The following is a 27,414-nucleotide window of genomic DNA, read 5'->3' as shown; positions in this document are numbered from 1 at the left end:
ATATATCTTACAAGATAGCTAAGGTAGTTATACTAGTGGTTTGTCTTAGTTCATTGAAAAGAAGGGTTTGAGCTAATATTGTTTGGGCAGTTTTTCATGCCCATATCTTGTACTCTGACTAATTACTTGGGAGATAACAGCATGCAATGTACTAACTATTGTTCCTCTCCTATTATCTTGTTTTAATTTTTTTCTCTTTCTCTTTAAAGTAAAAAATGAAGGGTCAGACAGATAGCTCAATAGACTAAAGCACGAGCAGGTGCAGGGACTGGGATTCATTCCCTGGCGTGCCATGCCAGCCCTGCTTCTGGGGTGTTGTGAGACGTGATTGAGACTGCGTGTGGTGATGCATGCCTGTAATCCCAGCACTTGGGAGACTAAAAACAGGAGGATCACTACAAGTCCAATCTGTTTAGTGAGACCCTGTAGACCTTGCACTAAATACTAAATGAATAAATAAGCTACTGTGATTATGTTGGTCACTTTTCTCATCACTGAGACACAACACTTGCCACAGGAAATGTAAGGAGGAGAGGTTTTATTAGCTCACAGCCTTTAGAGATTTTAGTCCAAGGTCGGTGGGCCCCAAGGCTGCTCACTTCATGATGACTTGGAAGGAATAAGAGAGGGAGACAGACAGACAGACCAAGATTTACTCTTCCAGGTCATAGCCCTGGTGACTTGCCTCTCCTTCTAGACCCTAGCTCCTAACAGTAAGTCACTTATAAAGCCCCCAAATCCTATCATCTTCCAAAAGCTCCACCTATGTGCACATAAGACTCTTAGGGGACATCTAGATATAACATATAACTGGGATAATCTGAATTAAAAGTGATATATGTTTAATAGATATTGTGAAATGGGAAAAAATGATCAAATGGAAGGGAACAAGGGAGAAAGGGGGAAAGAAAGGAAGGGGAAAGGGGGAAGAAAAACTGGGTAATAGAAGGGAAAAATGGATATAAAGCTTTTGTAAATAAAAGGGGAAGGAGGTTAAAGGGACTCAGGAATTTGTACATGTATAGGTGTTCTTTCCTGTGATGAACGTGATCATTGCCTATATCTAAACTGTACCAGTAAAATTAATTTGTTTAAAAAAGCGATATGTGCTTCAAAGTAAAAGCACATACTTGGGTCAAACCCCTTTGCCTCCACCCTGATACCTCACTGAGGTTAGAGCAACTGGACCTGCAAGGACCATATGTATTACATTATCTCTCACATTGTACACACAGCAGAGGTCTGCACAGGGGCCTTGGACATCAGAACCATGTCCTTGTTGGATACCCAGGCTATGTACACTTTGGGCTTTGCCATACAATGAGTACTCCATTCTCTTTTATCTTTGCTGGGCTCCACAGGTACTTGTTTATATTCACATAAACTAGATGTGGCTGTTTGTAACCTTTAAATTCAGGTCTTCTTTTGTCTTACCATCTTTTTTCTTTTTTTTCCATAATTTTATTGAGAAACAAATAGCAATGAGATAGTTTCAAACCAAACTGGTAGGACAGTTTCAATAATGAGCACATTGCATATATTCTTCCTAGTGGTTAATTGCTGTACAAGATGCGGACATGATATCCTATTTACAAACATCATTAGAACAAATCCCTCTATTCATTAAGAGAATACAACTATACATCTATCCTAACCATTTTGAATACACAGATACAAAATGGACATTCATCTGTATCCCCTTTTTTTGTTCTATTATTTGAATATCATAGGTGTGTTAACTCAGCAAAATATTCTAAAAGAGTCCAGTAGTCCATAATAGTATTGGGTCTTCCACTTCACTGGCAATGTCAGAAATTGTTGACCTGGGTCCCCTATAGCTCAACATAACAGCATGGCTTTACTTCTTATATTTCGTATTTATACTTTTCTCCTGGATGGTTAAAAACCAAGGTAAAGCAGGACCTATGCAACAAGAGTTGTAGCTTTTGGGTCTGATAAGGTCAGTGAAATTTATGCTAAGATCCTGTACCTCAGATTATAGATCCTTTGTCAGTGTCAGCCATGTGGATGAGTCACAGCCATTGTTTGGCCAGTGTGCTCTCTTTGAAAGCCTGAGAGAATGTTTTCTCTCCATGCGACTCTCCTTATGCACACTCTACATCATCGATCACTTTCCTCTTTGGCCCCATAATCTCCTTGATCAGAAAATTTGGGACACTTCCGAGTTACATGACGTTATAGTACAAGTTCTCATATGTCCTTAGTCTTAACCTACTTTGGAAGACCAGGGCCAAAATGTTGGCTTTCCTTGTGGCCCTCCTTTTTCTTTAATTTTGGTCTGCAAACTTAGGTTGTTAACCCTCCAGAAGAGAAGCTTATTGTTATTACCATACATCTAGGCTGTTAAGTTTAACCTCACTATCTATCTGAATATCAAACATCTTAGGCATAACGTGGAACAGGTATTTTTCATCAAGTATTGATATGTTGAACTTTAAGTCCCTACAGAATATAATGAAAAAACATTTAAAATTAGAATATATTTTAAAAGTAGGATAACAAATTATATAATTCTTATGTTTACACATAAGTCCAAAAATCTAATCATATACAACCTTGAAGCAAGACAGTCCCACAACATTCCTTTTCCTGTAAATGTTTTTTGTTTTGTTTTGTTTCATTTGGTGGAACTGGGGATTGAACTCAAGCCCTTGCATTTGCCAGGCAAGCGCGTATTCTAGTGAGCCATCTCCCTAGCCATCATCTTTTTTCTTCCTCAGTTGTTTTGTTTTATAGATAAATTTTCTTAGGCGATAACTAGCATAGAATTATCAGTTGACTCGATTTTGAGTACTGGGAAAAAACCGTTGTGAAAACACCCTCCCTGCATTTGCCCTTTGCTATAATTTCCATTCTCCTGTTACCCATCTCATCCATAGGTGCTCAACCTCTTCATTGCTTTACTGCTCAATTCCTTCAGCAACGAGGAGAGAAATGAAACCCTAGGAGAGGTCAAGAAAACCAAAGTCCAGTTAGCACTGGATCGGTTTCGCCGGGCCTTTTCATTTGTGATTCACACTCTTCAGCATTCCTGTTGCAAGCGGTTCAGGAGACAAAAGTTATCCAAGCAAAAAGAGATGACAAGTTGCTCAGCTGCAGATAGCAAAGAAGTTATTCTTCAGGTCACAGCGATGAAAGAGGGATCACAGCCCCAGGACAAGTTTGGTGTACTAGACTCTGCATGGAAGACCTCAGACATGAGGCCTGATGAGATTTGGCTGGCCCCTCTTGCAAAGGAAGAGGATGATTTTGCAGATATTGATAGAAATGATGAATTGTCCATCACACCGCCTAATGCTGAAAGACAGGTATGAATTTTTATACACTGACTTATAGGTCATACAAAGTGAGAGTTCCCACAGGATACTTGTGTCCTTATTCTGAAAGCTGTGTTGACACAATAAGGGAATAAATTGTAGTAGCTACACTTTGACACCCAGATGCACACCCTATAGCAGGTTTCAGACACAGTGCTACTTCAATGACACAGTTGGAATTGTCAGAAGAGTTCAGAGGAAGTGGAGGAAGAAAGTACCTTTTGATGAGTTCCATAAGAAATGTAGTGTTTGGATTGGCTGAAAAGTGAGAAAAGAAGACGTGGAAAGTGATGCAAAAGAGGCAGCGATGGAAACAAAGCCTCTGCAGGGTCATGGATGAGAAGGGGTGGGAGATGAGGATTGTCATGGAGTGTGAGAGGAATGGGGTTCTTAGTGTAACCTCCCATAACTAATACCATAAGCTGGACAGCTTCTAAACAGCTGGCACTCTTTTCTCATAGTGCTGGATGGGAAATCCAGGATCAAGGTACCAGCAGATTTGGGTACGGTGAGGGTCAGTTTCCTGACTTGTAAATGGCCTCTTCTTGTTGAGTCCTCTCCTGGTGACACCTAAGCCCAGGTGCAAATAAATTCCATTGGATCTTTTTTTTTTTTTTCTCAGAACCAGGGATTGAACTCAGGCCTTGCACTTGCCAGGGAAACGCTTATTCCACCAAGCCATCTCCCCAGCCCCTCCATTGGACTTCTTTATTAGGGCACTAATCCTAGAATTATCGCACCCTATCATCTCTCAGAGGCCCCAACTCTTAGTGTCATCACCTTATGAATTAGGATTTGACCATACAAGTTTTGGAGGGACACAAATACTTATACCATAACAGATGCACTGAATAGGGACTTTGTTTTGGAAGCAACAGGAGCTGCTGGCATACCAGTTATAAGTATTTTTCATAATAGTTATAACATTGTGAAACCACACTAGCAACACATGAGAGTTGCCTTTGCTCCATATCCTTGCTAATGTTTGTTGTTAGCCTTGGGTTTGTAGCGGTACCTTATCATGGTGTTATTTCACTAACAATAGTGAGATTGCACATCTTTTTGTATGTCTTTTGTTCACTTATGTACTTCATTGGTGAAATGCCTCTTGCTCATATTTATTGTGAGATTCTCTGTCATTATTGAATTGTACTGTACAATTCTTTTATGTTATATATATGGCATATATTTTCCACCAGTCTGTGGCTTGTCCTTTATTTTCTTAACAATATATGTGTTAATGTTTTCCATTGCTATAGCAAAATATCTGAGATGGGTATAAAGAAAAGAGGTTTGTCTGTATGGTTGTTTAGTTTTTCTGAGACAGGGTTTTGTTATATAGTTCAGGCTGACCTTGAACTCATTGTGTAGCCCAGGCCAGTCTTATAGTTCCAGATATATTCCTGCCTCAGCTTTCCAAGTGTTGAGACCATAGACATGCAACACCATTCCCAGCTGAAAAGAGTTTTCTTTAGTTCAGTTTTGGAGTGTGAGAATTCAGACAGCATTGTGTTGATTCTGGTGAAGGCGCTCTGTCTCTGCTATCACATCAGATCAAATGGCATGATGGTGGGAGCATGTGTGCAAGGGAACGATCACATAGACAGGAAGCCAGAAGGTGGGGAGGGGCTAGGCATAATTTTTGAAAATAATAACCTCTTTCTCTGGTGGGGTCTCACTGGAACTACATGAATCTGTTCCAAGGGCTGTGGGCTTAGTGATTTTAACAATTTCCTATCAGCTCCCCACACATGAACCCTAGGGAGACAGACCTTAGCAGTATCTTTCAATGAGCAGATGTTTCTGGTGAGCTTAATTTATCAAACTTCTTTCTATGGTTCATATATGTCTTAGTTACTCTTTTCTTGTTGCTGGGGCAGAATACCCAGCACCCAAAATAAAGGAATGAAAGGCTTATTTAGCTCAGTCAGTGGAGGTTTCAGTCCATACTCAGCTGGTTACAAGGCAGACTGATGCTTGGCAGAAAGCAACCATTCATGGCAGTGCCAAAAAATAGAACAAAGGGAGTGCCAGCAGCTCTGGCAACTAGCTAGCCTCTCTCTCCTTCCTTTCACCATTTACCTGCCCCAGGATGTGTGCAGCACCCACACCCACAATAATCAATCACCAACTCCAGAAGCTGCTCCATGACTGCATGAAGCTTTGGGGGCACAACTAGACGCAAACCATAACAATATGTTTTATTTTGATTCTAAGAAATTGTTGTTTAACCTAAAGTCACAAATATTTTATCATGTTTTCTTTCAAGTTTTCAAAGGTTTATCTGTTTCAAGTCTGGTCCATTTCAATTTAATTTTTGAATATGAATGAGTTTAGGTGTTTTGTCATATATTCATATATGTATATATTTTGTGCTATTAATTCTGTTTCATTAAACTCTCTTTTTCTCTTTATATTATACCAAAATTCTCTCAATATTTAAACTTATAATGAATTTTGAAAGTGAGTAATGTAACTGTATTAATCACTATCTCCTCTCTGGGACAAAATACTTGATAGCCACAACTGAAAGAGGGAGATGTTTTGTGGCTCACAAGACTTGTGGTTTCAGTCCATGGTCAGCTTGCTTTAAGGCAGAAACTTCTGAGAAAGCTGTGTTGAAGCAAAGCTGCTTCATTTATGGTATCTGGGAAGCAGAGCAGGGAAACAATGCCAGAGAGCAAGGAGCTGGGGACCAGATATAGATATATTGTACCTACATTGCCACCTTCATATGCCCAGAAATGTGCTGCATTCTCCCTCGGGCACCTCAAAGCCAGTTAAGTTGACACAGTCAAACTTAATGGCTACAAATGTTGTAGAGTGGCTGTCATAGTGAAAAATATTCACCTGCAGATGAGACTTACTGGCATGGTTGGGAGGTCCTGGTGACTCATTCCTAGTAAATATAGTAGTAAGGTCTCTGTGAAACTTCTTAAGGTCCTTGGGGATGCACCACTACATAGGAATAACTCTGGTCTTTTAGATAGTGAGACATAGACAGTAATGCTATGTGCAGTGCTAGCAAGGATTCCTGAATGACAAATGTTATGATTTGTATCTAGTTGTACTCCCAAAGCCTCATGCAGTCATCAGGTGGGTTCTGGAGTTTGTGACTGATTCTTGATCCAATGCTGGGATTACAGATGTGAGTGCTACACCCTGGCCCTGGGGGTGGTTAATCTGCATTACAGTGTAAGGAGGGGAATGAGGCTAGCTAGCTTCTGCAGCTGCTGCCCCTCCCTTTGCTCTCTGCTCTTTGCCACCACCATGAAAGGTTGTTCTCTGCCATGTACCAACCTGCCTTGGAGCCAGCTGAGTACAGACTGAAACTTCCAGTGACTGAACTAAGTAAACCTTTCCTTCCTTCATTTTGGGTGTTGGGTATTTTGTCCCAGCAGTGAGAGAAGAGTAACTGAGACAACAAAGCACAATTATCTCTTGGGTTTTATGGCTCAGTGAGCAGCCAAGTGATGACCCCATTCTCCAGTAAGGATAATGTCTCAGCATCTCAGTCTTTAGAGAGTTAGTTGAGTTCTTAGGATATTGGATACTAAAGTTGTTTGGCTTACAGGGCAAGATGTCTCATCTCAGCTACTTTTCCATGTCCCTAGAACATAGGGAGCCATATCATCTTAGCCCAGGGATGTGTGCCTGCTTGGTGTGGCCAAGAAACTCATACCTGGGGTGGGGGTAGTGTGCCACTTCAACTCAGGCCTGGGTGCTATGATTACTCTGTATGGCCAAAATACTATTACCCCAGGAAGTAATAGTATGCACCTTCGTACTAGGTGCATAGCTGAAGTGTGCACCTTCAGCTCTTGTTCTGAGGAGTAGAGTCTAGAGGCCATGAGGAAACTGGGCCTCAGAGTGGCAGAGTTTCCTTCATTTTTTAAAGATAGTTTTCTGGGTACAAAATCATGCATTATAGTTTTTGTTTTGGCACTTTGAATGTCATCCAACTGCTTTCTGTCCCTCATTATTTCTAATGAGAAATCAATGTTAATTTTATGGGGATGTCCTTTTACATGATGAACCATCCTTCTCTTGCTGCTTTCAAGATTTTACTTTTGTTTCTTGGTATTTTTATTATGATATTTCAAGGTGTAGCTCTCTTTGTGTATTTCCTATTTGGAGTTCGTTGAGCTTCTTAAATATTTGGATTATTTTTTTATCAAATTTTGAGAATTTACAGCCATTATTTACTTGAACATTTTTTTCCTGCTGCTTTCTCACCTTGTTTCTTTCTAATTGGTATGTTTAATGATGTCCCATGTTCCTCTGAGGATCTTTTCATTTTTCTTTCTTTTTTTTCTGTTTTCTTTGCATTATATATTTCCCATGACCCATCTTTAGATTCATGAATTCTTCTGCAAGTTCAAATGTATTATTTGTTTGTCTAGTAAATTTTTCACTTCAGTTATTGTACAGTTAAATTCCAGAATTTCTGTGTTTTTAACCATAATTTCTGTGTGTTGATGTCTTTTATTTGATTATGATCCACTGCCACAAGTCTAAGATAACTGTTTTCAAGGCTGTTTTTTAATCTCTGTTGTCTGTGTCATTTTAGTATCACATTCAGATTTTTGGGTCAATTGCTAATTGTTTTGTTATCTTTGAAGAATACTATCAGGAATGAATTGCTGAATAGAATGATCCAATTAAATGAGTAAGAAGTATCATTTAAGGCCACTATTAGAATGTCTTTTTAACCCAGTAGGAACTATTTTTGATGTATCTTTCCATGGTTCCCTGTGGTGAACACGATGACCTAACTTACTGACTTTAATAAAGAAGAACTATCAGCTTCTTATTTGCTGTAGTCACAGTCTGTATTTCTACTATTACTATTAGGTGAGAATTCCAACTGTAACTCAAAGTTGGAGATGAAAAATGCTAGTGACCTGACCTCCTAATAAGATATTGTGTCCCTTGATTTGGAGCTGAGGGTAGTGAAACCTTGCACTCTTGACCATGCCTAGAGTAGAACTTCCATAAAACTGGATTGTGGGAGAGGAAGGAGAAAGCAGGACATAGCTCAAGAGCCATGGACTTCAGTTCTTACTGAATTTTATTTGATTTAATCTACTTTTTGAATGAATGTTTCATCACTTGTTACATGCCCTCAAGAAATCTCCAGAGTTTAAATGATTTTTTTAAAAGTTTTCACTATTATTTCCCAGGTGAAAAGGTGTACAGAGATCCTCATGTTATTATTTAGCAAGGGAAACTCTATATATGTTTATTAAATCATAAGTCTGTTAATTTTAAAGGTATTTATGATTTTTATATTGCTTTCATATTTTCTTAAATATATTCACCTCCTACATTTTAATGTGAGGAGGGCTATTGTTTATATGCTTGTTTCTTCATGTATTTTGGAATGTTAGCTTGAAAGTTTACTTTTAGTGGGAAGGTTAGTCACTTTCTTTGCAGTCAGGTTCTGTGACTGTCTCTAGTAGACTCCTCTATGATGCCCATGTTGGGGCCATGTCTTATATCACTATCCCAGGATTCTTACTTAATAGTGATTGTAGGCATATTGCAGATCCAATCACTCTACCAGCCAGTACTTTTGCCCTGGTCCTATTTTTGGAGCTGTGCTTCCTCCTGCTCTTCAATGTGCAGCTTTGTATAATTGTAATTATAGTCATTTGCACAGCTTTTTTTGTAAATCCTTTTTTTAAAAATGTATTTTGTACAGGGTCTCACTACATACCTTGGACTTGTAGTGATCCTCCTGTTTTCAGCCTCCTCAGTGCTTGGATTACAGGTGTGTGCCACCATGGCCAGACTCTGTTGTAGGCTCAGTGTATCTAGGGGTGGGACTGGCACACCATGTTGTAAATCTTTTTTTTTAATTCTATTTATATATTTATTCATTCGGTATAGGGTCTCATTATGCAGTTCAGACTCATAGTGCTCCTCCTATCTCAGCCTCCCCAGCACTGGGATTATAGGTGTGTGCTCCCTGAAACTTCAGGTTTCAGGACAGCATGGCATGCCCGGGTTCTGGGCGTGGCCTGGCATGCAGTACTGGGAATCCAACTAGGATCCTTCCTCTTGCTAAAATCACTGAGCTATCTTCCCAGCCCTTGGCACAGATTTTTTTTTTTTTTTGACATTCACTCTGAAGTGCAAAAACCTCACTACTAGCCTGAAATTTTAAGCCTCAGATTCAACTCTGGCTTGCTTTGTTAAATAAGGCATTTTTAGGCACCATTACCTGCCACCTTCTTTGTTTATTATTTTATTATTTTATTTTATTTTGAAGAGTGAAACTAAAAGCAAAAACAAATAGAAAAAAATGACAGACCACAGGGTAACATACAACAATACATATGTTACAGATTTTCAAAACAGGTATAGCCAGTTAAAAATAGTTGCTACATTATCTATTTTTTTAAATTTTAGTGAGAAAAAAAGATAAACTAACAATGAAACAATTTCAAGTCATGTTAGTATGACAGTTACAATAATTAATACGTTGCATATTGTTGTCTTCCTAGTAGTTATTCTGAGGACAAGATGGAGACATGATATTTTGTCTAAACAGTATTAGTACAAACCTTTCCTCTCAATGAACTAAGATAAAGTAGCTGTATATCTATCCTAAATATCTTGTATATACATATTTTTTTTCACACACACACAGACAAAAAGCAGTCCTTTATTTATATCCCCCTTTTTTGTTTTGTTTTGTTTTGTTTTGTCAGATGTGAGTGTTCCATTGCTGTTAGAAAAGCTTTATTTGGAGAACTCTTTAAAGGATTTTTTCATACTTGATGCCAGACCAAAGATTGTAGATATTTGGATTCAGCAAAGTAACCCAATATAGCCCAATAGCCCATAATAATACTAGGTTATCAGCACAACTGGCAATTGTCTGAAGTTGTTGACATGAGTCTTTTACAGCTCAGCATATTAATATAGCTTTACTTTCATGTCTCATGGTTATACTTTTCTGCTGGATGGTTAAGACCAAATTAAAGCAAGACCTATATAACTTAAAGTATAACTTTTGCTATTTGACAAGGTCAGTCAGATCCCCTCAGGATTTACTGAGGAACCATGTATAGCACCTTGTGGGTCTTTTGTCTGTGTCAGCCATCTGGATGAGTCACGGCCATTGCTTGACCATTTTGTTCTCTGTGAAAGCCTGAGAGAATTTTTCTCTCTAGGTAACTCTCCTTACGCACACTATACATCATTGATCACTTTCCTCTGTGGCCCCATAATCTCCTTGATCAGAAAATTTGGGACACCGCTGGGTTACAGGATGTTACAGTACAGGTTCTCTTATGTCCTGAATCCCCACTGACCTTGAAGGGCTAGGGTCAAATATTGGCTATCCTTGTAGCCCCTCTATTTCTCTAATTTTTGGTCTGTAAACCTTAGTTGTTAAACATCCAAAAGAGAAGCTTAATGATATTATTGCCCTGTAACAGAGGCAGTTGGGCTTAAAGTTCACTATCTGTCTGTATACCAAACAGCATAGACATAACATGGAACTGCTATTTTCCAACAACCATAGATATTCTAAACTTTATATCCCTACAAAATGTGAAAAAGAAACTATTACACATTTTTACACAGAAATTTAGAGATCAAACCATATACAACATTGTAGCAGGACAGTCCTGTGACATTTTTTTCTTGTCTCTTGTTTTCTTTTTTTACCTTTTTTTTTTTTTTACAAACATTTACTTTACAGAGATTTTACCAATAATCGATATGACATTAGAAGCAGTATGCATATAGAAGACCAAACTGATGGGTATTTCAAGCATGGTTTTAGTACTACACATTGCTATCCTCAGTGCAGTTGCTCAGTTCTCAGATGTCAGCATAGATAGTCAGGGTGGGAATTCTACCAATTATCTGCTATTTTTAAGAACCTGATGGAGATTCTTAGCACTATTGCTATAACCATTTTGTTGATATAAATGTATGGTTCTGCCCCTGCCATATTTCCTAACTTTCCTCCTTGGTCTCTCTTCATTGTATAATCCTTAAGTTCTCACTTTCCATTTAACTATTTCATATATTTCAATTTTTATTTCTCCTTTTGTGTTCCTACCTTAGGAAGACAATATGATATTTATACCTGTGGGTCTGGTTTATTTCTCTTATGAGTGTATCTTCAAGTTGAATCTTCTTATACATGAAGGCTTCAAGTTTATTTTTCTTTATACCTGAGAAATACCCCATTGTATAAAAACACCACATCTTTTTCATCCATTCCTCAAGTAATGGGCATTTTAGTTGTTTCCAAGATTTGGCTATCACAAATTGTGCTGCTATAAACATAGGCACACATACATCACTATGATATGTTTTCAGTTCTTTTGGGAAAATGGGAAAATTCCCAGAGAGGGGATAGCTGGATTGAATGGAATTTCAGTCCTAGTTTGTTCGTTTTCAACATGTATTCTATTTAATTTTATTGTAAAGATTTTAAACATGCTTAATAAGTATTAAAGAGAATACAGTGTATAGCCACAATTTAAAATGGTTAAATTACATAAATCATCATCTTTCCTTGTGACACAGTTGACATTGATCTTTAAAAAGTAAGACATTCTGCTACTTAATTGCAACATCACCTAACATACCGAGCTTAGTTAAGAAACTCTTAATACCTTCATCACCTCCAATTACCCCCCAAAACTTACCTTATTTTTAAAATTTTTAAAATAATTTTTTGCATAAACAAATAGCAATGAGACAGTTTCAAAATTGATTAGTAGGACAGTTTCAATAATTAATACATTGCATATTGTTGTCTTCTTAGTGGTTATTCATAGTACAAGATGCAGACATGATCTCCTGTCCAAATACTATTAGTACCAATCTTTCTTCTCATTGAATTAAGAGAAAGTAGCTATATATCTATCCTATTTTGAATATACAGATACAAATGGTCCTTCCTTTGTATCCCCTTTTTTTGTTTAGTTTTGTCAGAGATGGGTATTCCATTGCCATTTAAATATTGTAGCTGTGTGAATTCAGCAAAATATTCCAATATAGTCCATAATAGTAGGGGGTTATCCATAGGACTGGCAATGTCAGAAATTGTTGAATTGAGCCACTTACAGCTCAGCATATTAATATGGCTTTACTTTTTTATACTTCGTTTTTATACTTTTCTGCTGGATGGTTGAGACCAAGATAAAGCAAGACCTATATAACAAGTAATGTAACTTTTGTATCTGATAAGGTCAGTCAAATCCCCTCAGGATTTATCCTGAAACCGTCTACTGCAGTTTGTAGATCCTTTGTCATTGTCAGCCATGTGGTTGAGTCACGGCCATTGCTTGAGCCTGAGAAAATGTTTTCTCTCCATGTGACTCTCCTTAGGCACATTCTACATCATCGATCACATTGCTCTGTGGCCCCATAATCTTCTTGATCAGAAATTTTGGGACACATCTGAGTTACATGATATTACAGTACAGTTTCTCATATGTCCTGAGTCCTCACTGACCTTGAAAGACTAGGGCTGAAATTTTAGCTGTCTTTGCAGCCCTTCTTTTTCTCTAATTTGTGGTCTCAAACTTAAGTTGTTTACCCTCCAGAAGAGAAGCTTATTATTATTACCCTACAACATAGGCAATTGAGCTTAACCTCACTATCTTTATATAAAACATCTTAGACATAACATGGAACAGGTATTTGCCATCAAGTAATTATATGTTAAACTTTGAGTCCCTACAGAATATGAAGAAAAATAATTTTTTAAGGTTTTTTTTTTCCTCCAAATGCCTGCAGGGCAGGTTTGGCATTCGGCTTGAGTGGTGGTGATCGAACCATAGCAACCTGAGCCTGACTGCTTTGTTGAAGCAGCCACTTAAAGAACTGAGCTAAGTAAGGGGCAGGCCCCCAAAAATAATTTTTTAAATTAAAAAGTTTTTAAAAATATGAATAAACAATTACATATTTTTACACGGAAATTTAGAAATCTAACCATATACAGCATTGTAGCAGGACAGTCCTGTGACTTTTTTGTTTTCTTGTCTCTTGTTCTCATTAATTACCCTTTTTTAAACATTTACTTGAGAGACAGTATGGCAGTAATTGGTATGACATAACAAGCAGTACGTATTTAGAAGACCAGAATGACAGGCATTCCAAGCATGACCCTACTCTTACACATTGCTGTCTTTAGTGCAGTTGCTTAGTTCACAGGTATCAGCATATATAGTTAGTCAGGGTGAGAATCCTACCAATAAACTACTAGTTTCAAAAACCTGCTGAAGATTCTCAGGATCGTGCCGTAACAATCTTGTGCATATAAATGTATGGCTTTGCCCCTGTCGTGTTTCCTAGCTTTTCTCCTTGCCCTATCTTCGTTGTCTAATCCGTAAGTTCTCGCTTTACTTTTAATTGTGTTATACCTTTCTATTTTTATTTCTTCTCCTCAGTTCTTACACTAGGGATACTATACGATATTTACACACGTGGGTCTGTTTTATTTCACTTAGGAGTGTATCTTCAAGTGCCATCCACTTAAATATATAGACTTCAAGTTTATCATTCTTTATAGATGAGTTTTACTCCATCATATAAAAATACCACATCTTTTTCATCCATTCCTCAGGTGATGGGAATCTTGGTTGTTTCCAAGATTTGGCTATCACAAATTGTGCTGCTATATACATAGGTACACATATATCACTATGATACGATGTTTTCAGTTTCTCCAGGAAAATTCCCAGCAGAGGGATAGCTGGCTTGAATGGGATTTCCAGTCCTAGTTTTCTAAGGAGTCTCCACACTGATTTCCATAACAGTTGCACCAGTCTACATTCCCACCAGAAGTGGAGAAGGGCTCCTTTTTCCCCACAGCCTCTCCAACATTTTTTGTTGGTTGATTTCTTTATGATAGCCATTCTTTCTGGGGTGAGATGATATCTCAATGTTGTTTTAATTTGCATTTCATGGATGGCTAGTGATGTGGAGCATTTTTTCATGTATTTATTTGCCTCTACTAGTTCTTCCTCTGAGAAGTATGTGTTCATTTTAGAGGTCCATTTTTGGATTGAGCCTAAAACTTTTGTCTGAGTGCTTATTAGTTAAGATTTTTTCCAAATTTATGGGTTGTCTTTTCACTCTCTTGATAATTTCTTTTGACATGCAAAAACTTCTCAATAAGAGGAGGTCTCAGTTGTTAATTCTTTCAAGTGTTTCCTGTGTGATTTGATTTTTGTTCATAAACTCTTTGCCTACTCCTATGTCTTCAAGAGTTCCTCCTACTTACTCTTCCAGGAGATTTAGTGTTTCTGGGGTTTTTTTGTTTGTTTATTTGGTTTTTTTTTTTTTTTACTGTTCATCTTTATATTGATAAATATTCTGGTAAATATTTCACAGTAATATAGGCTACATTAAGTAGAGCCACTATATGACAAGAAATTTACTCAATTTTTCCTTTTAAATATGTAAACAATTATACATGTATCTACCACCCTAAAAGGCTGAAACATGTAATCATCTAATTCTTTTCTGCATACAAGTAGCGTTTGGTATGTTTAGCCAAAAGCACTGAGTTCATCTGATGTGTTTCTGTTTTAATGTTTAGATCTTTAATCCTTTTTGACTTTAGCTTAGTGCATGGTGATAGACTTGGGTGAAGTTTTAGTTTTTGGCATGTAGAGAGCCAGTTTTTCCAGCACCATTTGTTAAAGAGACTATCTTTCTTCCAGTAAGCATGTTTGGCCCCTTTGTCGAAGATAAGTTGGCTGGATGTGTTTATGGTTGCATTTTTATCTTCTAATCTGCTCCAATGATCCTCAGGTCTATAGTTTTTGCCAATATCATTCTGATTTTATCATAGTAGCTTTGTAGTATAATTTCAAGTTAGGAGTTTTAATGCCTCCTGCTTTGTCTTTGTTGCCCAGGATTGCCTTTCCTAGTCTAGGTCTTTTTTGGTTCCAAATAAATTTTAGGAACAATTTCTCTAGGTCTGTGCAGTATGTTGGTGGTATTTTGATAGAGATTGCATTAAATCTGTATAACAATTTTGGGAGTATGGGCATCTTCACAATGTTAGTTCTTCCTTTCCAGGAGCAGGGGATAACTTCCCATTTTCTGAAATCCTATATGATCTCTTTTTTCAGAGAACTGTTATTTTCATTGAATAGATCTTTGACTTCTTTAGTTAGGTTAATTCCCAGCTATTTTATTTTCTGTGGTACTATTGTAAAAGTTACTGTTTCTCTAATTTCTTTCTCAGTGTGTTATCTGTGTAGAGGAATGCTATTGACTTTTTGGTATTGACTTTGTATCCTGCTATGCTACTGTGTATTAATTCTAGTAACTTCTTGATAGAGTTTTTGGGTCCTCCAAGTAGAGTATCATGTCATCTGAAAATAATGCTAGTTTAACTTCTTTCCCTGTTCTTATTCCTTTTATTTCTCTCTCTTGTCTAATGACTCTAGCTAATGATTCCAGAACTATATTGAATAGGATTGGTGATAGAGGACATCCTTGTCTTGTACCAGATCTGACAGTAAAAGATTTCAGTTTTTCCCCATTTAGAATTATATTAGCATTTGGATTGTAATGGATAGCTTTTATCAGATTGAAGTAGAGGCCATCTATTCCAGTTTTCTGTAGGACTTTGAACATGAATGAGTGTTGGACTTTGTCAAAAGCCTCTTCTGCATCAATTGAAATGACCATGTGGTTTTTTGATTTGGCTCTATTGATATAGTGTATTACATTTATAGATTTGTGTCTGTTGAACTATCCTTGCATCCCTGGGATGAATCCTACCTGTTATGGTGTATAATCTTTTTGATGATTTGCTGTATTCTGTTTGCTATGATTTTATTGAGTATTCTTGCATCTCTGTTCGTGATTGGCCTGTCATTCTCTTTTTTAGTTGCATCTTTCTCTGGTTTTGGGATCAGTATAATATTTGCCTCCAGGAATGATTTTGGGAGAATTGTTTCCTTTTCAATTTCATTGAAGAGTATTGGGGTTATATCTTCTGTAAATTTCTTGTAAAATTCAGCTGTAAATCCATCAGGACTGAGACTTTTCTTTGTCAGTAGGTTGTTTATTACATTTTGAATTTCATTGGCTGTTATTGGTTTATTGAGAGTTCTTATATCTTCTTGATTCAGTTTTGGTAATTTGTACCTTTGTAGAAATCTGTCCATTTCTTCTGTGTATTCAATTCTGTGAGAGTAAAGACAGCCTTCTTTAAATTATTATTAATTTATATTCCCCTCATCTAGTCCATGCATATATTATTCCTTTCTTACGTGTTCAGGTATACATGTATAATTTTGTGTACATATGTATATACTTACACATGTTATTGCTGATGTTCAAAGTAGAAGGATGTTCTTAAATTGTGATCATAAATATTACTTTTATAGAAATCCTCATATAAACATTAGGGTGAAATTTACCCAAGATATAAGTTCACACATCTTTTTACATATCCCTGTAAATCATTGTACCAATTTTCTTATTATTATGAAATAGTTTATCCATTTTCCTGGGAGCCTTATTGTTTCCTGTTTTGCTCAAGAAACTCTGTACTGCAAGGTGTAAAAATTATTTTCCATATTTTATTATTGATATTTTATCTTTTTATGTTTTTGAATTTTTATTTTTATTAGTACGTGTTTGCAGTGCATAATGATCCCATTTCTTGTGGAGAGTTGGCACATGTATGTAACAATTTCAGTTCTATTCTTTCTCTCCTTCCCCTCTTTTCCTTATATCTTCGCTTGTTTCCCTTCCCAGTTTTAAAAGCTCTATCTCTCTATTTCCTATCATCTATCTTTTCGGGTTTTTTTTTCTCTGTTCTTACATTTTGGGTTTCTCATACATGAAAAATCATACAGTGTTTAAGCTTGTGTGTCCTATATATTTCCCTGAACTTTATACTCTCAAGATTCAATCCTTTTCCTATAAGTGGTATATTAATGCCATGTTTGCATTATTTATTCATTTGTCATCAGACATATAAGCCACTTCAAGATTTAGCTATTATTAGTTGTACTGCCATGCATGTGTCACTGAAGTAGAATGTCTTTAACTCTTTTGGGGGCAGATACCTAGAAATGTTTTGGGAATGGATGGATCAAATGGAATTTCTAGTTATAGTTTTTCAATGAATCTGCATGGCTGATTTCCATAGTGATTGTACTTGTTTACGTGCCCACCAACAGTGGAAAAGGGTTCTGTTTTCTCCCATAGCCCCATCAGCATTTGTTATAATTTGATTTCTTGATGATAGCCATACTCTCTGGGATGAGATGAAATCTTAGTGTTGTTTTAATTTGCATTTTTCCAGTGCCCACCTGTCACAGTGCACAACTATGACAATGCAGAAGATGAAAAATTACTTGGGTATGAGACTTGGTTCAAACACTAAGAGGCTCAGAGGGACTGTTTTATTGAGACTTATCAAGAAAGCCTTAGGAAAAACATCCTAAGAAGAGATCTCTAAAGACATTTAATTAGAATTCAAGGGCACGAGAACAAAAGTGCAGAACAAAAACATTTACAACATTTGTACAGGAGAGGAATAGGATGACTTGCAACATGCCACATGTTGACTTAGTTTAAGCCACCTTATTGGGACAGAAGGAATATAATCCCCAGGACAAATTTCCTAAGACAAATGATTTTTAGAGAAATCACTGATTCTGCTCAGCTAATTGCCTCTGCAGACCTCCTCTAGCCTTTAACTATGAATTCCAGGTGTGTTGGAGCTTTTGCTTCAGTGTCCTTTCGTCTTTACATTCATATGTACTCTTGCAGCCAGTCTCCCCAAAGTCAAGAACATTGAGCGTTTCTTCAGGTATGTATTTGCTGCATACACTTCTTCTGAGAGGTACCTCAGGAAAAAACTGAGGTAAAAAAACAAAAAATGTCAAAAAACATTTTTTGATTGTATGTTTTATTGGGAGATCTAATTTTGAGGGGTTCTTTATATATTCTAGATGTTAGTCCTTTCTTTAAGGAAAAGCTCCCTTCAAGAATTTTACCTATTTTATCATTTTGCAGATTGTTTCTATGTCAGCATTTAAATCATTACTTTATTTTGTTTTCAGTTTAATGCATGGTGGAAAATATGGATCTCGATTCAATTTTCTGCATGTGGACAACCAGTTTTCCTAGCATGATTTATTAGATAGGTTATGGTTTCCTCCAGTGTGTGTTTTTGGTCCCTTTGTCAAAAATGAACCAGCAGAATTTTCTTGGGTTTATCTTTACATCCTCTACTCTGTTCCATTGATCCACTTGTCTGTTTTTGTGCCAGTGCTATACTTTTTTCATCATTATAGCCTTGTACTATAACTTGAAATCCAGGATCGTGGTGTCTTCTGATTTGGCCTTTGGTTATCGAGGATTGCTTTTGGTATTCTGGGTCTCTTCTGGTTCCTGATTTTAGAATTTTTTATCTCTCGTTCTATGAAGAAAGCTGCTATTTTTCTGTTTGGAGCTGCATTAAATTTCTATATAAGTTTGGAAGTATGGGCATTAACAATATTGGTTAGACCTTTTGTGGACTTTTTGGGTCTTTGATGTAGAAGATAGTGTCATATGCAAATAATGATAATTTGACTTGTTCATTTTCTACACATATCCCTTTTATTTTGTTCTCTTGCCTGATCACTTTGGCTAATGTTTTAAGTACTATGACAGGACTGGTGATAATGAATATATTGTCTTATTTCTGATAGAGGAGAAGACAAGGAGAAGCTTTCAGTTTTTCCATATTTTGTATGATGTTGGCAGTTGGTTTGTCATAAAATGCCTTTTACCCTGTTACAATAAGGTCCTTTTGTACATTTTTCTTTTCTTTTCTTTCTCTCGGTCTCTCGGTCTCTCTGTCTCTCTTTCTTCTTTTGTACTTAGGACCTTGTACTTGCCAGGGAGGTGCTTATGCCATTGAACTATCTCACTGTCCCTGTACCTATTTTCTTTAGGATTTGTATCATGCATGGATGTTGGATTTTGTCAAAGACTTTTCCTGTATTGATTGAGATGATCATATAACTTTCGTTGTTACTTCTGTTTGTTACTTTGTGTATGTTGAACTGTCCTTGCATCCCTAGGATCAAGCCTACTTGATCATGGTGAATGATCTTTTAGATGACTTGTTGTGTTCTCTTTGTAAATACCCTTTGTGTATTTTTATGCCTATGTTCATTAGAAAGATTGGCTTGTAGTTCTCTTTGTTGTGCAAATCCCTTGTGTAGTTTTAGAATGAGGGTAATGCTAGCTTCCAGGAATATCTTTGGGAATACTCCTTCCTTTTGAATTTTATTAAAAAATTTGAGGAGTATTGGCATTAGGTCTTTTCTGAAGTTCTTGGAGAATTTGGCAGTGAATCCATTAAGTCCTGGGCTTTTCTTAGTTGGTAGAGTTTTTTGTTGTTACTGTTTCAATTTTATTGACTGTTATTTGCTTGTTCAGGGTTTTTAAATCATCCTGGTTTGGGCCAACCAAATAGCTCAGCAGATTAAAATGCCTGCAAGCAGGCACAGGAGCCAGGGGTTTGATCCCCAGGCCGATCCTGCCCCTGCTGTGCTGATCCTGCCCCTGGGGCTGGCTGAGATCAATCCAGCAGAAAAGTATAAAAATGAGGTATTGTTCTTATTTTTGAAGGACCTTGAGCCCCATCATTAATTTACTTATTTGGGCTCACTCTATTTTTGTGGTATGGGCATTCACCGCTATAAACTTTCCTCTTGAGACTGCTTTCACTGTGTCCCATAAATTCTGATATACTGGGATTATAATTTGATTCTATGAACTAAATTCTTCCTTGGTACCTTCTCTGACTCAATAATTGTTCAAGAGAGAATTATTTTATTTCCTTGTGATTGCATAGTTTCTGTGGTTTCTTTTGTCATTGATTTGTAGTTTCATTACACTACAAATCGTTGAATTGGTTTGTAGAGTCTAATAAAACTCGCAAGATAATTTTAGCCTTTTGCATTTACTTAAGCATACTTCATGCCAGACTCTCCTGGCCTTTATGTTTGTGTTAAGGAATCTGCTTAAATTCTAATAAGAATGATGTTTTATTTTGGCCCTAGCCTTTCAAAGTCAGTGAAGACTCAGGACATAGGAGAACCTATACTGTAACATCATGTAACTCAGTTGTGTCCGAAATTTTCTGATCAAGGAGATTATGGGACCACAGAGGAAAGTGATCGATGATATAGAGTGTACCTAAGGAGAGTCACATGGAGAGAAAACATTCTCTCAGGCTTTCACAGAGAGCAAATTGATCAAGCAATGGCCATGACTCATCCACGTGGCTGACAATGGCAGAGGATCTGCAAACTGCAGTACAGGGTTACAGAATAAATCCTGAAGGAACTTGACTGACCTTATCAGATACAAAAGTAACATTACTTGTTATATAGGTCTTGCTTTATCTTGGTCTTAACCATCCAGCAGAAAAGTATAAAAATGAGGTATAAAAATTAAAGCCAAATTAATATGCTAAGCTGTGAAAGACTCAATTCAACAACTTCTGACATTGCCAGTCCTACAGATAACCCCCTACTATTATGGACTACTGGACTATATTGGAATATTTTGCTGAATTCACACAGCTACAATATTTAAATGGCAATGGAATACCCATCCCTAACAAAACTAAACCAAAAAAGGAGGGAGCTGGGGAGATGGCTCAGTGGAATAAGAGCTTCTCTGGCAAGCGCAAGGGCCTTAGTTCAATCCCTGGTTCCACCAAAAAACAAACAAACAAACAAACCAAAAAAAACAAGAACAATAAAAAAAGGGGGAGATATAAAGGAAGGACCATTTTGTATCTGTATATACAAAATAGGGTAGATATACAGCTACTTTCTCTTAATTCAATGAGAAGATAGATTTGTACTAAAGTATTTGGACAGGGTATCATGTCTGCATCTTGTACTATGAATAATCACTAAGAAGATAGCAATATGCCATGTATTAAGTATTGAAACTGTCCTACTAATCGGTTTTAAAACGTCTCATTGCTGTTTCTCAATAAAATTAATATAAACAGTGGGAAAAAAGGATGTTTTATTATAGTTGTGTTTTGCTTTTCTCTAACGGCTTTTATATTTTGCTCTTTAAGTTAGACTTCTGATATTTTGACTCTAACATATAAATTGTGGAGCGATAGTTTTCTGATTGTGACTGTTTGGGGTTCCATATATCTCATTTATCTATATGCTACATTTTCCCCTGTATTTGGAATGTTTTCTATTATTATTTCTGCAAGTTAATGTCATTTGTATTGCATTCTAATTTTTCATTAAATCCAATTAATCTTAGATTGGTCTTCTTTGGATCATCTAGCAGCTAGCAAATCCATTTTTGTTTGTTTTGTTTTCTTATTTTTTTTTTAGGTATTTCTGAATAATTGGTCTCTGACACCAGGTATATCTTCTAGTTTTGATACTCTGTCCTCATGTTATTCACTTCTGCTACCTGAACTTTTATTTATTTATTTACGTATTGTATTTTAGGGAAGCGTCTATAGGTGTTCAAGCCTCAGTTACTAGATCAGACTGTAGTGATCTGCCTGTTTACAGCCTCCTGAAGAGCTGGTATTACAGGCCATGCCACCACGCCCTGTCTCAGTTGCCATCTCAGCGTGCCCCAGGAGTGGATTGAACCCTCAGCTGAACTTTTAATAGAATTTTTAATCTCCTGGATTTCTGTTTGGTTCCTTGTTGTGGACTCTTAACTTTTTACTCAACTGTTTGTTCGTGATTTGCATCATTTTGTTTAACTCATCTAGCTTTTAAAAATATTAAAACTTTTAGCTAGCTTTTTATTAGTATCTTTTGTAACTTTGCTGATTGTTTTGTTAAGTTCATTAACTGTTTATTTATATCTTCTTTAAGTTCAGCAAGCATCTTATTGATCTGCTTCTTTTTTTCCCCAATGTCCTCTGTTACCCTTTCAAATAATTTTGTTATGTGGCTGTTGATTTCCTTTCTCTCAGTGCCACATTTATAAGCTTTCAGGGAGGGTTTTTTTTTTTGTGTGTGTGTGTGTATTTGGTACATGGTCTTACTATGCAGCCCAGACTCATGCCAGTCCTCCTATTTTCAGCCTTCCCAGTGCTGGGATGATAGGTGTGCGCCACCATGCCTGGACTCTGTCTTGGGCTCAACATAGGTGGAGCTGGAATGGCATGGAAGACCTGGGATGGAACCCTAGTCACTGCACTTGCTGAAGCAGATGCTTGGTCTGCTGAGCTATCTCGCTGGCTCAGGGATGGGAGGTTTTTTTTAATCATTCCATTGTCTTTTCATGTTTCTGTTATTTTGTCTTCTTGTGCTAAAGTTTATGGATTGATTATAATGGAAGACTTCATTGTTAATATGGAGCCCTTTCTAGTTAATATCCACTTTACAGTGGTTCATGGTTAATTTGGGGCCTTTGTTCTGTCCCAAGATCCACCCACTTTATTTATGTAAGAGGGGAGGCCTCACTGTATTTGGTCCTCTCCAGTCCAATATTGTTAATAAAACCAAGGCAACCCAGATGTTGGCAATAGCAATTACATCAGGGAGAGTAATCTAAGGAAAACTTGTTATTGACATATCCTGACAGCCAGTAATGTAACACCCTTAGCCATAGATAAAAAGTTCTGTAACTATAGTATATAGTATAGTAACTATAGTATAAACATTAAGACAGGCTAAGTATTGACATATAGTAAATATCTGTTTAATGCAGCAACTGTACCTCCACTAACAACAGAACAATATTAAACAGTAATACTATAGAGTTAATTATCTAAGGATTAATAAAACTTGATCATTATACTAGTAAGGATAAAGCGGGTAGGGAAGTGGAGAATCTAAAAAGTGGACTTGAAAAATCAATCAATGGAAGATGAGGCAAGATAAATGTGATAAAAGATCCTATTGAATAAAAGGAAATTAATAATATTAGATAATAACAGAAAAGAAGAAAAACAACAAAGTGAAAGAAAAATAAGAAAAAATGAATTAAAAGAACACAGAAAAAAGGAAAAAAAAAAAAACCAATTCCCCAAATACCAATGAAAGAAAAAGAAAACAACTGATTCCATCCCCTAAAATTCCTCTCCTTTTTGAATGAGTGGATTTTTTTTCCAGGATTTGCAATCTTAGAATCTACCAAGTCATGATTTTTGATTAGCTTTATACTCAGTGGGTTTATGAGGTTCCTACCTCCCCACTATAGAGACCTCTCCTATGCCCCAGACTGGCAGCTGTCCAAGCTGAGGTGTGTCCTTGCTTCCTTAGCAGATGGGGGAAAGCAATCAGACCACCCTCTGCTGGATGTTAGCAGTAGACCGGGATTCAAGCAGACAGATGTACTTATGCCAGAACTTTTAGATCCTACCACCTCTGAAAGCCACACTTGCCAGGCTTCTTACCACAGAGGCCAGAGCCTATGTCCTTCCCTCTCTGAGCTTAAATTTCTCGTGAAGGCAGCAGCTCCTATTTCTAGCCCAAACCCTGTCTTCAGCAATCTCCTGTGGTTGTCTCTCAATCTGTCACTATGGGAAAGTAATATTGAAAGCCTTGAAGTAGAGTTGTTCTATAGTTTTTCTCTGGCTCAGTCTTAAACAGTTAACCCCTTCGCCACATGGTATCTGATTAAAATTCTTCAGCACTATTGGGTGCTGCATTGAGTTTCCTCTCCAGCTCCCATCTGCCATGGAGTCATTTTTGGAGCAAAACCCTACTGTTTTTGTAGTTTACACTAACCATGGGCTTTTACTGGGGCTAGTACTTTTATCAGGTCTATAATTTCTCCCTGCTGTTGCTGATTTTCTAGGGTTTCCATTCTCTCCACAGTCAGGTCAGTTGGTTGGATGACACCTCTGCTGCCTCAAATAAGAGAAAATGAAACAGGAAAGGTTTAAGGTTGTTGGGTGGCTATGGTCAGAATGTGGAATTCACAGGTGTAGAATGGCTCACTCTGTTTTTACATCAGATTGTCACTTGATTGTTTTCTTTTTACTGTGTTATGGCAATGTATACCAGTACTATTGATTGAATAAATATCTAGTTATTTAGTTGAAGGAACATATTTAAAATATACTAAATCCCCATAAAAGCTTATTCTCTGAATTATTTGGTAAGTTTTGTTCCTATTTTGATTATGTAACTTTGCAGTAAGTTTCAATATCAGTTCTGTCTAATCATTTTTCCAGAATTATTTCATGCTGAGTTTTTCTAGCAGCATTTCTTTAAAAGAAAAAAAGTATCAGAGACAATTTTCATGATAAACAGAGAATGAGGTAGATTTCAGACTTGTTTCATCTCATGTGTGAGATTTCCTAGGAGAATATTAATTTTCTTCTGTACATCTCTGTCAGGGATATGACTTTTATCAGGATACCAAGAAGCCCATGAGCCCAGGAATTCAAAGTGTGGAAATTGATGTGTTCTCTGAAGATGTTTCTTTGGCCACACAAAATCTCCGCAAGGTAATTTTTCTAGGGTATAGTCAGAAGGGATATGTAACTCATATACACACCTTCTCCAGAATAGCCATTATGGAAAAATATCAGAATTAATCTAGAAAAGGTTTCTAGAACTGAGTCTTTTTTTTTAAAACATATTTAGTATAAGGCTTACAGGGTCTCACTACACAGATCGGACTTGTAGTGATCCTTCCTGTTTTTCAGCCTCCCAAGTGCTGGGATTACAAGCACATGCCACCATGCCCAATCTTAGTTGCCTCTCAGCATGCCCCAGGGGATTGAACCCTGGCCCCTGCATCTGCCTAAGCAGGTGCTTTAATCCACTGAGTTACCTGGCTGGCCCTCCAGAATCTTAAGCAGGAGTGTAGGCCATACTTTCTTAGCTTTGCTACTATGACATTTGAGGCAGGACACTGCTTTGGTGGGCTTCTCTATGTAAATTACAGAATTTTTAGCCATATCCTTGCCTTTCTGATGCCAGTAATATCTCCAAATTTTGATGATTAAAGTGTCTGTAGACTTTGGAAAATATCTTATGAGAAAAAATAGTGAGAATTTGCCTAAACCTATTAATCCATGAGCTGACACGGGGGAAAATTATAGTCTCAGTATAGTAACTTTCTTATTGCCTGCTTTCCTTAACTGGGGTGAAGCCAACTATTTGAGTTATGATTTGTAGAGAGGAAAGATTGAGTACTTGTCATCCATTCCTCAGTCTTTGAGAGTAGGTGGATATTTCTTTCCTGAGTTCAAGCAGATCAAAGAACTTAGAAAAGGACCCAAAAGCAGGGTGCCTGCTCAGTAGCTTTCATATCTAGAAGCCTTTGCCTATTTGTTTTTATTTCTAACAAATCAGACAATAAGGAACGAGGTACTACCATGGTGAGACCGGTTATTTGTAATTGAATGTTCTTTCCTTTGTTATGATGTGCAGAAGTCTGATACAACCAGTGTGCTGTCAGAATGTAGCACTATTGACCTGCAGGGTCCTGCTGGAAATTTATGTAAATTGGTTACCTCCCGAAAGCAACCAGAAAGATGTTTACCCAAAGGTGAGTGGCCATATTCTTGCATATAGTTCAACAAGTCTGAATGGGAATTCTCTTTGTAACTTTGTGGCTTTGGTAGATTCCTTCCTTCCAGTTCTGCTAGGGACAAAAGAAATGAAAAGACGCCCAGAGATTTGTGGAATCATTATCAGATCCAGGCAGAAGGGTTTTTAGGAAATCATTCATATAGGTGAACTCTACTAACATGGACAGGAGAAAATTTTTCCTTACAAAACCCATTAATCAACACATCTGTCACTTTTTATAGTCCCTGGTACATCCATTGTTAGAATGTTTTTGAGTTCATAGAACAAAAGAAATACTTGGGTATCATAATTACTATTATCATATAAGGGTTTAGACTGCCTGAGCGCACATTCTAGCTCTTCAACTTACTAGTTATATGACTTGATCAACTTAGTTAACTTTTCTGTGCCTTGTTATAAAACTAAGATAATAATAGTACTTACTGAACAAGATTATTGTATTAAATGAATAGGTACAAGTCCCTTAGAAGAGCATCTAGCATACAATACATATAAGCAACAATAAATGCATCCCTTCCTGATTTTTTGAGTAAATATACTGTCTCGCTCCTGTAAGTCTTTTTTATTTCTTGCATTTATGATGGGTAATTTATTTGGATGTTCCTCTACAATAAATGCCTGAAAATGAAGGCACTGTCTTAGCCTTGTTTATGTAGTGTGAAATAGAATCTGGCCCTCTAGATAGTGGACTTAAATCAATAAGTAATTGACTTAACAAATGAATCAAGACCTCTAAAATTATAATTTTCTCTCTAATTTTAATACTAAACTAGGCCCAGAAGGGATTCCACATTTATATTTCAGGTTATTTGATGGTTCCAAAGTTGGACAGAGGTCAGTTTAAGAAATTCTAATGTCCTAGTCAAAATATGCATAGGATGTTTGCAGGAGAGAAAAGATGAGGTTCTAGAAGAAAGAGTGGGATAAAGTGTCAGAAGAAATAGTGTTATAAAAAGATATACAACCTCGATGTTCTGAAAGATGGAGGGAAAAAAGGGGCAGAATGAATAGAACTCACAGTGGCTTAAGAAGATGATGAGGAGAAGAGTAGGATGTTACATTCACCATGAAGTAGGGGTTGTCAGAATTTGAAGAAGAGGAGACAAAGTCAGAAGGATAATGTTATCTATAAGTTAGAAGCTTGTATATGTTAAGAACAAATGTGTAGCTATTTGTAGACACCTCTGAAATTGCCCCATTCTTTCATGTATAGCATGGGTAGTTCACAAACCTTATTACCATGTTTGTCTTGTTCCCTCCAATTCTTTGGACAGCATCTGTGTGCTTTTACTAAAAAATCTGTTTCATAATAAATAACTGCAAAAACTCAGGGCTGGCCCTAGCCTTCTAAGGTCAATTAAGACTCAGGACATATGAGAACTTGTACTGTTACATCATGTAACTCGGTAGTGTCCTAAATTTTCTAATCAAGGAGATTATGGGGCCAAAGAGGAAAGTGATCGATGATGTAGAGTGTGCCTAAGGAGAGTCACATGGGGAGAAGACACTCTCTC

At 37.0% G+C, this 27,414-nt stretch overlaps 1 protein-coding gene across 1 annotated transcript in view; it reads left to right on the top strand.

The window, feature by feature from the left end:
• The window catches only part of Scn11a (sodium voltage-gated channel alpha subunit 11), a 145,955-nt gene that overhangs the window by 67,117 nt on the left and 51,424 nt on the right, over positions 1 to 27,414 (top strand). Inside the window, exons 15-17 of the mRNA XM_023702198.1 lie at positions 2,901 to 3,329; positions 24,697 to 24,807; positions 25,739 to 25,856. Of these exons, the coding sequence (XP_023557966.1) occupies positions 2,901 to 3,329; positions 24,697 to 24,807; positions 25,739 to 25,856 (658 nt within the window). The remainder of the gene's footprint in view (positions 1 to 2,900; positions 3,330 to 24,696; positions 24,808 to 25,738; positions 25,857 to 27,414) is intronic.

Source organism: Octodon degus, unplaced genomic scaffold (genome assembly GCF_000260255.1).
Source record: "Octodon degus isolate 3935 unplaced genomic scaffold, OctDeg1.0 scaffold00147, whole genome shotgun sequence".
NCBI lineage: Eukaryota > Metazoa > Chordata > Mammalia > Rodentia > Octodontidae > Octodon > Octodon degus.
This window is presented reverse-complemented; position numbering and strand designations above follow the sequence as displayed.